The 12939-nt window shown below is 35.4% G+C and overlaps 1 protein-coding gene across 4 annotated transcripts in view; it reads right to left on the reverse strand.

Moving 5' to 3' along the window:
• TMEM62 (transmembrane protein 62) overlaps positions 1 to 12939 on the reverse strand; it is a 47448-nt gene that overhangs the window by 5758 nt on the left and 28751 nt on the right. For all 4 annotated transcript variants that reach the window (XM_081291799.1, XM_081291802.1, XM_081291801.1 and 1 more), the window contains one exon: positions 11356 to 11440. In XM_081291799.1, coding sequence (XP_081147925.1) covers positions 11356 to 11440 — 85 coding nt within the window. The remainder of the gene's footprint in view (positions 1 to 11355; positions 11441 to 12939) is intronic.

Below are 12939 nucleotides of genomic sequence, written 5' to 3' on the forward strand. Positions count from 1 at the left end.
AACTATACAGATGATACCACTTTAAATTTAGAATCCTGGTGAGCTAATATACTTAAAATTATATAGGGTAGTAGGCATGGTGGCATACACCTGTAATCCCAGCAGCTTGGGAGGCTGAGACAAGAGGATCACAAGTTCAAAGTCAGCCTCAGCAAAATCGAGGTATTAAGCAACTCAGTGAGACCCAGTCTCTAAATAAAATATCAAATAGGGCTGGGGATGTGGCTCAGTTGAGTGCCCCTGAGTTCAATCTCTGGTACCCACCCAAAAAAAGAATTATATAGGGTAGAAAGTTTAAAAAAATGGTTTAGTTGTGAGACTATATATACATTGTACTATATGTACTATAATATATTGAACTAATACATATACATATATATATATATATATTTTAGTTTTTGGTGGACACAACATCTTTGTTTGTATGTGGTGCTGAGGATGGAACCCTGGCTGCACACATGCCAGGCCAGCGTGCTACTGCTTGAGCCACATCCGCAGCCCTCATAAATATTTTTGACTGAAAATAGACATACCTGCCAGAGGTCTGTACTATTTTATTATTTATTTAAATAAACCTTTATTTTATTTATTTACTTTTATGTGGTCCTGAGGATCAAATTCAGTGCTTTGTGCATGCAAAGCAAGCACTCTACCAATTGAGCTATATCCCCAGCCCTGTACTATTTTATTTTCATGTAGATTCGAAAGATAGTGCTATGTTCAAAGGATCATTAAGTCTCCGTTTTCCATAGAATTTAGTACCAAAATTACAAACTTCCAAGAGATGTATTAAAATATATCAAAAGTACATAAAATAAATAGCAAAATTTCTCATTTTGATCTTAAATATGAGTATCTGTCCCAGTAGTCCTTTCTTGTATGTGATACCATTCTTAACAAACAGTTCTGTCATTCTAATTGAGAGGTACCCCTAAAGCTCTCCCAATTGATATGCTCTTAAATATGGTGCCAAAAAGCTCAAATATAAGTGCTTCACCCAAAGAAGCTCCATCTGTGGCCATAGATTATCATTTTACTTATAATGGAGCTGGTCATAAACCAGTAATCAGAAAATTATGATAAAAAGTTCAGGCACACTGAGTGACACTAGACAAAAAAAAAAAATTTAAAAACAGGTCCTGATGAAAGACAGCCTAATGTAAGTTAAATAAGTTATGAAGCCAGGTGCAGTGATTGCACGCTTATAATCCCAGCAGCTTTGGGGGCTGAGACAAGAAGATCACGAGTTCAAAGCCAGTCTCGGCAAAAGCAAGGTGCTAAGCAACTCAGTGAGAACCAGTCTCTAAATAAAATACAAAATAGGGCTGGGGATGTTGCTCAGTGGTCAAGTGCCTCTGAGTTCAATCCCCAGTACCACCCACCAAAAAAAGTTATGATTTTGCTAATAGGTCAGCATACTCATTTAATACTTATAAAATTATTCAGCCTGCTGACAATTAATTTTATACAAAGCCTAATAAAACCTTTCTCATTGTGTGTATTACTCTCACTTGTTTTTGTTTTTAGTCATGTACTTTCAAAGTATTTATCTGGTTGAGGAGAAAATATATCATTTTAAGTGATTATGTAAAGTAAGATGCTTGGCTAATTAAGTATAGAACTGGGGATGGGGATATAGCTTAGTGATAGAGTGCCTGTTTAGTATTCCTGAGGCCTTGTGTTCAATTCCCAGTGCTGAAAAAAAATTAGTAAAAAATTAATCATCAGGAAGCACTACAGGACTCAGACAAGCAAGAACTCACTATGACTTGGAATGGTTAGAGAAAGGGGTACAAGAAAAGACTATTTCAAGTAAGCCATACAGGAGACTAATATTTAAATAAGTTTAGAAGAATAATTTAAAGTAGGGGTAATAGCCTGGGCAAAAACACAAACGCATAAGTGAGCATAGTTTGTATAGGGAACATTGAAAATTATCTGGGCTGGGAATTCCAGCAAGTGGTTAAAGACATGGCTAGTCAAGTAAGACTAGGTTGTAGAGAGGTGTCTGATTTTTAATTATGGAATTTCACTTCCATGACCAAAAAGGATCACTTCCATGACCAAAAAGCCTTACATATAAAATTCTGAGAAGGATAATTGTCTAATGATGAAGACAGACAATGGATTAGATGGACAGACTGGATATAGAAGCAACAGTTAGAAGTCTGTTTGGGAATCCTGAAAGGAGGTAGTATTGAAATAACATTGGTTACCCCTCAAAAGGAAAAGAAACATTTGAAGAAAGAATCAATGGGTTTTAATAATATGCTGGCATTAGGGAATGAAGAATGAAGATTACTGAAAAATAAAATAAGGAATAATGATGTCTTGAGAGACATAGGAAAATCAAACTAGGGATGAGGGGAGCAGGTGTGAGGTATGTCAGGAGTTTCTTTGTAGAAATATGTAGAGCCACTTAGGGATTCAGTAAGTTAAATCAGGCACAGACAATAAAATGTGGGAAGCATCCATAAAACCTTGATGACTGAAGTGCTCAGCAGCTTATGCAAAGAAAAATCTTGGAGGAAAGGAAGAAAGGATCAGAGGTGAAAAAAAATATCAGAACACTGATATATACCAAAAGGAGAGTTGTTTTTTAAGAAAAAAAAAGAGTAGCAAAAAAATGACCAATTCTCAAGCAAGAGCAAGAAAATTGACTCAGCTATTAAGATGGCAAGTAGTAAATTTGAGACCTGAATGTTATACTTTCTTTTTTTTCCCCACATGTGGACTATAAAGATCTTTATCTATATATATCATTCAAATTAATATTTTTTCCTTCCTTCCTTCCTCCCACTTCTTTTCTTCCAGTGCTCACAGGGATCAAACACAGAGCCTGTGCATACTAGGCAAGCATTCTACCACTAAGCTATATTCCTAACCCTGAAATGAATGTCTTTTTAAATTCAGTCATTTTGGCTCAACATCTAGAGGAAAGTTTTTAAAAAGCAGAAACCCCTTTTAATAGCTTGACATGGGCTGACTTGTATTCCTCAAAAGTCATGTTGAATCCTAACTCCTAGTATCTCAGAATGTCACTGTATTTGGAGATAGGGCCTTTAAAGAAGTAACTGAGGTAAAAATGAGGTCATATGGGTGGGCTTAATCCAATGTGACTGGTATCCTTATAAAAAGGAGATCAGGACACAAACAACACAGATCCAGGGATGACTATGTGAGGACACAGTGAGAAGGTGGTTATCTATAAGCCAAGGAGTGAGGCCTTAGGAAAAAACAAAACAAACAACAACAACAACAAAAACCTGAACTTGAACTTCAAGGCTCCAGAATTGTGAGAAAACAAATTTTTATTGTTTGAGCCAACCAGCCTGTGATATTTTGTTATGTCAGACCTAGCACACTAATATAAGCTTTATTTTAAAACTTTGTCATAAACCTTTTTTTTAAATATTTTTATTAGTTGTTGATGGACCTTTATTTTATTTATTTATATGTGGTGCTGAAAATCCAACCCAGTGCCTCACACATGCTAGGCAAGTTCTCTACCACTGATCCACAACCCAGCCCTGTCATAAACTTTTTTTTTTTTTTTAAAGAGAGAGTGAGGGGGGGGGGGAGAGAGAGAGAGAGAGAGAGAGAGAGAGAATTTTTAATATTTATTTATTTTTTTTTTTAGTTCTCGGCGGACATAACATCTTTGTTGGTATGTGGTGCTGAGGATCGAACCCGGGCCGCACACATGCCAGGCGAGTGCGCTACCGCTTGAGCCACATCCCCAGCCCTGTCATAAACTTTTTAAAATGTACTTTGAAACTAGACTTTTTGCATCATATTACTTTTAAGCTAGACAGCTAATTATGTGGAATTAAGTATTGTAGTTATTAAGGGAAGCAGCCAGAGAAAACTATTAGTAAGTAATTTTAATGTTACTTTAAAATTAGTAATATAAGCTTAACCCTTAAAAGATTAGAAGCTAACAGAAAACCCTTATCAATACCTGTAAAAAGGCTATGACTACTTCTATTTCTCTATTTTTGATTTTAGACTATAAAGTAGTAGTTTTTAAACCTGTCTGCTTTTCAGAATAACCTGGGAAGTACTTCAAAATAGAGATGCCCAGATCCCTCCTGCTACTAACCCCCCTCATTAGAGTTCTCCTCCAAGGTTGCTAAGATATATTAACCCCATACCCTCACATCTTTTCCCCTTAACATAACGTCCTATGCCCTATCCCCAGTTCTCTATATGCCACCAGAAACTACACCTTTTATGAAACTATTGACTGTATTTTCAATAATAATTGAATCCAACATTTCTTCCAACATTTGTAGTCATAGAAATGTCTTAATAACAAAAACTTGCTCATAGATGATGTATTGTTGATATTGGGAACTGTTAATATTGTCCTTCCCCACAAAGGAGAGATCTTGGAACTATACAAGAGCACTACAAATGTATAGGGTAAAAACAATAACACACCAGTCTCACAGAGCTGGAAAGAAACACAAGCAACATGAAAAGACAAGGAAAGAAAGTACCACAAACAATGCAAGACAATACATCACTAGAAGAATTACAGCAGAAAAAAATGACAGGTAAAGATTTCAGGGTATACATGATTCAGATGTTTTGGAGTCTTAAGGAAGATATCATACAACAAATACAGACAATGAAAGATCACTTTGACAATGAATTACATAAACAAATCCAAGAAGCAAAAGATCACCTACGGGGAGATAGAAGTTATAAAAACAAACAAACAAAAAACAGAAATCCTGGAAATGAAAGAAATAATAAACCAAATTAAAAACTCAAATGAGAGTATCACCAGCAGAGTACACCACTTAGAAGATAGGATATCAGACAATGAGGACAAAGTATATCATCTTGAAAAGAACGTAGACAGCACAGCAAGAATGATAAGAAACTGTGAGCAGAATATCTAAGAAATGTGGGATAACATAAAGAGACCAAATTTAAGAGCTATTGGGATAGAGGAAGGTATAGAGGTCCAAACCAAAGAAATGAGCAATCTATTCAAGGAAGTAATATCAGAAAACTTTCCAGACATGAAGAATGAAATGGAAATCCAAATCCAATAAGCCTGCAGGACGCTGAATGTGCAAAATCATAAAAGATGCACACCAAGATACATTATAATGAAAATGCCCAACATAAAGAATAAGGAGAGAATTTTAAAAGCCACAAGATAAAGAAATCAGATTACATATAGGGGTAAACCAATTAGGATAACAGCTGATTTTTCAAAACAGACCCTGAAAGCAAAAAGATCCTGGAACAACATATTTCAAACGCTGAAAGATAATGGGTTCCAACCAAGAATTTTGTATCCAGCAAAATTAAGCTTCAGGTTTGAAAATGAAATAAAAACCTTCCATGATAAACAAAAGTTAAAAGAATTTACAGCTAGAAAAACCAGGACTACAAAACAGCCTTGGCAAAACATTTCATGAAGAGGAAATGAAAAATAACAATGAAAACCAGTAGAGGGAGTTAGTACACTAAAAGAAAAACTAATCAAAGAGGAAAACCAAGTCAAGTTAAATAACAAAAATAAACAAATATGGCTGGAAATACAAACCATGTCTCAACAGTAACCCTAAATGTTAATGGCTTAAACTCACTAATCAAAAGACATAGTCTAGCAGACTGGATTTTAAAAAAATCCAACAATATGCTGCCTACAAGAGACTCATTTGATAGGAAAAGAAATACACAGATTGAAGGTGAAAGGTTGGAAAAAAATCATACCACACACATGGTCTTCAGAAGCAAGCAGGGGTGTCCATACTCATATCAAATAAAGTTAATCTGTTAATTTCTGTTTTTTTAAATAAAGCCAAAGTTAATCAAAAGGGATAAAGATAGACATTGCATACTGCTCAGGGGAACCATATATCAACAAGACATAACAATCATAAATATATATGCCACAAACAATGGTGCAGCTATGTTCATCAAATAAACTCTTCTCAAGTTCAAGAGTCAAATTGACCATAACACAATTATCTTGGGTGACTTTAACACACCTCTCTCACCACTAGACAGATCTTCCAAACAAAAGTTGAATAAAGAAATTATAGAGCTCAATAACACAATTAATAACTTAGACTTAATTGACATATATATAATATATCAACCAGCATAAAGCGGATATGCTTTCTTCTCAGCAGCACATGGATACTTCTCAAAAATAGACCATATACTATACCACAGGGCAACTCTTAGCAAATATAAAGGAGTAGAGATATTACCATGCATTTTATCTGATCATAATGGAATGAAATTGGAAATCAATGATAAAATAAAGAAGAAAAATTCCTGCATCACATGACTGAACTATATGCTACTGAATGAACAATGGGTTACAGAATACATCAAGGAGGAAATTAAAAAATTCTTAGAGGTAGGGCTGGGGATGTGGCTCAAGCAGTAGCACGCTTGCCTAGCATGCGCAGGGCGCTGGGTTCGATCCTCAGCACCACATAAAAATTAAAAAAAATAAAGATGTTGTGTCCACTGAAAACTAAAAAATAAATATAAAAAAAATTCTTAGAGGTAAATGACAGACACAACATATCAAAATCTCTGGGACACTATGAAAGCAGTATTAAGAGGAAAATTCATTGCATGGAGTTCATTCCTTAAAAGAAGAAAAATCCAACAAATAAATTACCTCACACTACATCTCAAAGCCCTAGAAAAAGAAGAACAAATCAGCAGCAAAAGCAGAAGGCAAGAAATAATTAAAATCAGAGTTGAAATCAATGAAATTGAAACAAAAGAAACAATTGAAAAAATTGACAAAAACTAAAAGTTGGTTTTTGGAAAAATAAATAACATTGACAGACCCTTAGCCATGCTAACAAGGAGAAGGAGAGAGAGAACCAAAATTACTAGCATATGAGATGAAAAAGTCAATATCACAACAGACACTACAGAAATACAGAAGATAATTAGAAATTATTTTGCAACCTTATACTCTAATATAATAGAAGATAGTGAAGGCATCAGTAAATTCCTAAAGTCATAAGACCTGCCCAGATTGAGTCAGGAAGATATACACAACTTAAACAGACCAATATCAAGTGAGGAAATAGAAGAAGCCATCAAAAGATTACCAACCAAGAAAAGCCCAGGACCTAATGGATATACATCCGAGTTTTACAAGACCTTTAAAGAACTATTACCAATACTCTTCAATCTATTTCAGGAAATAAAAAAAGAGGGAATACTTCCAAATTCATTCTATGAGGCCAATATCACCCTGATTCCAAAACCAGACAAAGACACTTCAAAGAAAGAAAACTTCAGACCAATATCTCTAATGAATAGATGCAAAAATCCTCAATAAAATTCTGGCAAATTGAATACAAAAACATATCAAAAAGATCGTGCACCATGATCAAGTGGGATTCATCCCAGGGATGCAAGGTTGGTTCAACATAGAGAAATCAATAAATGTAATTCATCACATCAATAGACTTACAGATAAGAACCATATGATCAACTCAATAGACGCAGAAAAAGCATTTGACAAAATACAACACCCCTTTATGTTCAAAACACTAGAAAAACTAGGGATAACAGGAACATATCTCAATATTATAAAGGCTATCTACACTAAGCCTCAGACCAACATCATTCTAAATGGAGAAAAACTGAAGGCATTCCCTGTAAAATCTGGAACAAGACAGGGATGCCATCTCTCACCACTTCTATTCAACATAGTTCTTGAAACACTGGCCAGAGCAATAAGATGAAAGAAATTGAAGGATAACTACAGGAAAAGAAGAACTTAAACTAGCACTATTTGCTGATGATATGATTCTATACCTAGAAGACCCAAAAAACTCCACTAGAAAACTTCTAGAACTAATAAATGAGTTCAGCAAAGTGGGAAGATATAAAACCAACACCCATAAATCAAAGGCATTTCTGTATATCAGTGACATATCCTCTGAAAAGGAAATGAGGAAAACTACACCATTCACAATATCCTCAAAAAAAAAATAAGATACTTGGGAATTAACTTAACAAAAGAGGTGAAAGATCTATACAATGAAAATTACAGAACCTTAAAGAGAAAAATCGAAGAAGACCTTAGAAGATGGAAAGATCTACCTTGCTCATGGGTAGGCAGAATTAATATTATCAAAATGAACATACTACCAAAAGCACTATACAGATTCAATGCAATTCTGATCAAAATCCCAATGGCATTCCTCATAGAAATAGAAAAAGCAATCATGAAATTCATCTGGAAAAATAAGAGACCCAGAATAGCTAAAGCAATTCTAAGCAGGAAGAGTAAAACAGGTGATATCGCTGTAACACACCTTAAACTATACTACAGAGCAATAGTAACAAAAACAGCATGGTACTGGCACCAATGATACTGGTAGACCAATGGTACAGAATAGAGAACACAGAGACTAACCAACAAAATTACAATTATCTTATATTAGACAAAGGAGCCAAAAGCATGCACTGGAGGAAAATAGCCTCTTCAACAAATGGTGCTGGGAAAACTGGAAATCCATATGCAACAAAATGAAATTGAATCCCTATCTCTCACCATGCACAAAAGTTAACTCAAAATGGATCAAGGATCCAGGAATTAAACCAGAGACTCTGCGTCTAATAGAAGAAAAAGTAGGCCCTAATATTCATCACGTGGGGCTAGGCCCCAACTTCCTTAATAAGACGCCTATAGCACAAGAATTAAAACCAAGAATCAACAAATGGGATGGATTCAAACTAAAAAGTTTTTTCTCAGCAAAAGAAATAATATGTGAGGTAGACAGGGAGCCTACCTCCTGGGAGCAAATCTTTACCCCTCACACATCAGATAGAGCATTAATCTCTAGGGTATATAAAGAACTCAACAAGCTAAGCACCAAAAAACCAAATAATCTAATCAATAACTGGGCCAAGGACCTGAACAAACACTTCTCAGAAGAGGATATATAATCAACAAATATATGAAAAAATGCTCATCATCTCTAGCAATCAGAGAAATGCAAATTAAAACTACTCTAAGATACCATCTCACTCCAGTCAGAATGGCAGCTATTATGAAGACAAACAATAAGTGTTGGTGAGGATGTGGGGGAAAAGGTACACTCATACTTTGCTGGTGGAACTGCAAATTGGTGCAGCCAATTTGGAAAGCAGTATGGAGATTTCTTGGAAATCTGGGAATGGAACCACCATTTGACCCAGCTATTCCTCTTCTCGGTCTATATCCAAAGGACCTAAAAACAGCATACTACAGGGACACAGCCACATACTCCAGGGACACAGCAGCACAATTCACAATAGCTAAACTGTGGAACCAACCTAGATGTCCTTCAGTGGATGAATGGATAAAAAAAATGTGGCATATATACACAATGGAATATTACTCAGCACTAAAAAAAGAACAAAATCATGGCATTTGCAGGTAAATGGATGGCGCTAGAGAAGATTATGCTAAGTTAAGATAGCCAATCCCCCAAAAAACAAATGCCAAATGTTTTCTCTGATAAAAGGGGGGGTGACTCAAAGTGGGGTAGGGAGGGAGAGCATGGGAGGAAGATTTCTAGATAGGGAAGAGGGGTGGGAGGGAAAGGGAGGGGGAAGGGGAATAGCAAGGATGGGGGAATGTGATGGTCATCATTATACAAAATACATGTATGAAGATTTGAATTTGGTGTCAACATACCTTATATACAACAGAGATATGAAAAATTGTGTATATGTGTATTAAGAATTGTAATGCAAAAAAAGAATATATGTATGATGGCATAATGTGGTGTTAACATACTTTATATACAGAGTTACAAAAAACTGTGCTGTATATGTGTAATAATGAGTGTAATGCATTCCACTATTGTCATGTATTTAAAAAAATACCTATAAAAAGGTCATGACTACTTCTATTTCTCTATTTTTGATTTTATAATATAAAGTAGTAGTTTTTAAACCTGTCTGCTTTTCAGAATAACCTGGGAAGTACTTCAAAATAGAGATTCCCAGATCCCTCCCTCAGACATTTTAATTCAGTAGGCCTGAGATAGGGCCTAAGAATCTATTTCTTTGAAATGTCCTTAGGTGATTGTTATATACTGCCAGATTTGAGGATCACTGCAGTAAAGTACAAGGAATGAAAAGAAAAAGGTTTTCAAGCAAACCAAGAATGTAGGACTATTATTCTTTACCATTTACTAGCTATTAGCCTATTAAGGGTCATTAGATATAGAATCAAAGAGTAAGCAGTGAATAATGGAAAAAGTTGAAAACTGGTGCAAAAGGTTACATAGATGTACCTACATGATTATAACTCTCTATTGCTAATAGTCAATATTAGTGCTTTTACACAGAAATATTTATAAGTATTTGTTTTACTAGAAAAAGCATGAGTGGAAAATGTGTTATTTTTCTGTTTTAACATACCTATAGGGAGCTTCACTGTACCAAAAGATCATTGAAAGCACCACTATCCAAAATATCAGCCTAGATATATTGATGGGATACTATCTAGGAAGAAACAAGCAGCCAACAAAAAGCCTTTTGAGTGTTCCAAACCCACACCTATACAGGTTCAGAAAAACTTTTAGCAGCTATCTTAATAAATGATTATCAATTTCCCTTCACTATTCATTAACTTATTAACAGTTTTCTGCTAGTCAGTTCAGTTGGCAAATATAAGAGAAGTCAAACAGGGACAGACAGTTGTCCCTGGGGAAGGAAGCATCCCAGGAAAAGTCACCTCTTTTGCAACTGTTCTATAGCTTGCCCTGTGTATGTAATTCAAAATTATATATACATCATTTAAGTTCTGTCAAGCTTTGCTGGGTATCATGGCACATGCCTATAATCTTAGCAACTTGGGAGGCTGAGGCAAGAAGGATCCCAATTTTGAGGCCATCCTCAGCAACATAGCAAGACCCTGTCTTAAAATAAAAAGGGCTTACGATAGAGTTTAGTGGTATAGCCCCTGAGTTCAATCTGTAGTACAAAAGAAAAAAAAAGTTTTGTCAGGCTTTGTTTAGTACCTTATCTTTGAATATCTGAAACATTATTTTCTATTTAAAAGCATTTCATATTTAAAAATTATATTAAATAGCTACTTATATTAATAGTTGGTCATTCTGAGCCATATTGTATTTTACCTTTATTTTGACTGAACTTCATTTTACTGCTATAAAGCAGCAAAAATAATAATGATGCTCTTCAAGATAAGAGCATTATGGGGGAAAAGTAATGCTTTGAAGAATGCATCTCACCAACTCATGCAAAACAATTTATATTGTTATATATCACTTCATAATTGGACATTATATGATATTTTAAGGTCTTCTAAGAATGAAAATAACCATAACTAACCTTTAAGATCTGGGTATTCTAGGTACCTAAAAGTAATGAGAATGAAGAGTTGGATCAGCACAATCAGCACAAAAAGGACCCGGGCCTGCAGAGAAAAAAGATGTTAGTGTGACTAGATACATGGGGATAGCTCCAGTGAACACTTTAAAACTGGCCTCATTTACAAAAATGGAAATGACATCTGTGATATTGTGATATAATAAGAAATATGAGGGCTGGGGTTGTGGCTCAGAGGTAGAGTGCTCGCCTGGCACGTGTAAGGCCCTGGGTTCAATCTTCAGCACCACATAAAAATAAATAAAATAAAGGTATTGTGTCCAACTAAAAAAATTAATATTAAAAAAAGAAATATGAATTTTGGTTTTCATCTTCAACTCTTGACCACAGTTTCTAAAACCCTTGTGATTTTTCAAATGGTAGCAGAAAAAAATAAAGCATCTTTTGTTATATTTGGCTTTTGTCTGTAGTTCTTGGACAAGCTCTGGAATGATAAATAAAAGGAGTGTCTTCTGTGATTAATAACAAGCCTATTTCAATCATACCTGAGTTCATGTTAATAAGGGAACTTTTAAAAAGCCCTTAAGGATGGGGACTGGTTATAATGGGGGCCAACCATGTAATCACATCACCCCCATCCTTTCCCTCCAGAGAGGGGAGAGAGGTTGTAAGTTGAATTAATCACCAATAGCCAATGATTTAAACAATCATGCTTATGTAATAAAACCTCCATAAAAACCCTAACTGAAGGAGTTCAGAGAGCTTCCCAGGTTGGTAAATACATGGAGGTGCTGGGAAAGTGGCATGTGTTTGGGGAGAGCATGGAAACTCACAACCAACCCTCATAACTTGCCTTGGCATCTCTTCCATTTGGCTCTTTCTGTGTTGTATTCTTCTCTCATAAGCCAATAATCTAGTAAGTAAAGGGTTTTCCTGAATTCTGGGAGGCTTTCTAGCAAATTTTTGGACTTGAGGAAGGAAGCCGTGGGAACCTCTAATTTATAGCCAGTTGGTCAGAAGCACAGGTGACATCTGGACTTATGATTGGTGTTGGGGATGGTGGGTGGTGAGGAGGGCAGTCTTCAAACATTAAGCTCTTAACCTGTGGAGTCTGTGCTAACTTCTAGCATTTAGTGTCAGAATTGTGTTGAACTGTATAAGGCCCATTCAGTGTCCACTGATATTGGAAAATTATATGGTTTAGAAATCTCCACACATTTAGTTTTAGAAATGTTGTGTAATTATAGAGAGAAAAGCAAATTTCATGTTGGGTGTCATGGTGCACGCCTGTAATCCTAGTGGCTTGGGAGGTTGAGGCAGGAGGGTTTTTAGTTCAAAGCTAGATTCAGCAAAAGCGAGATGCTAAGCAACTCAGAGAGACTCTGTTTCTAAATAAAATACAAAATAGCTGGGAATGTGGCTCAGTGATCAAGGGCCCCTGAGTTCAATCCCTGGTACCAAAAAAAAAAAAAAAAAAAAAAGAAAAGAAAGAAAAAAGAAAAGCAAGTTTCTTTTTTTTCTTTCAGCATCATTAAATGATTATAAGAAAAATATAGGTAGCCAGGTTCAGTGGCTATAATCCCAGCA

The sequence above is a fragment of the Spermophilus citellus genome, assembly GCF_964194105.1.
Source record: "Spermophilus citellus genome assembly, chromosome: 4".
In the NCBI taxonomy this organism is placed as follows: domain Eukaryota; kingdom Metazoa; phylum Chordata; class Mammalia; order Rodentia; family Sciuridae; genus Spermophilus; species Spermophilus citellus.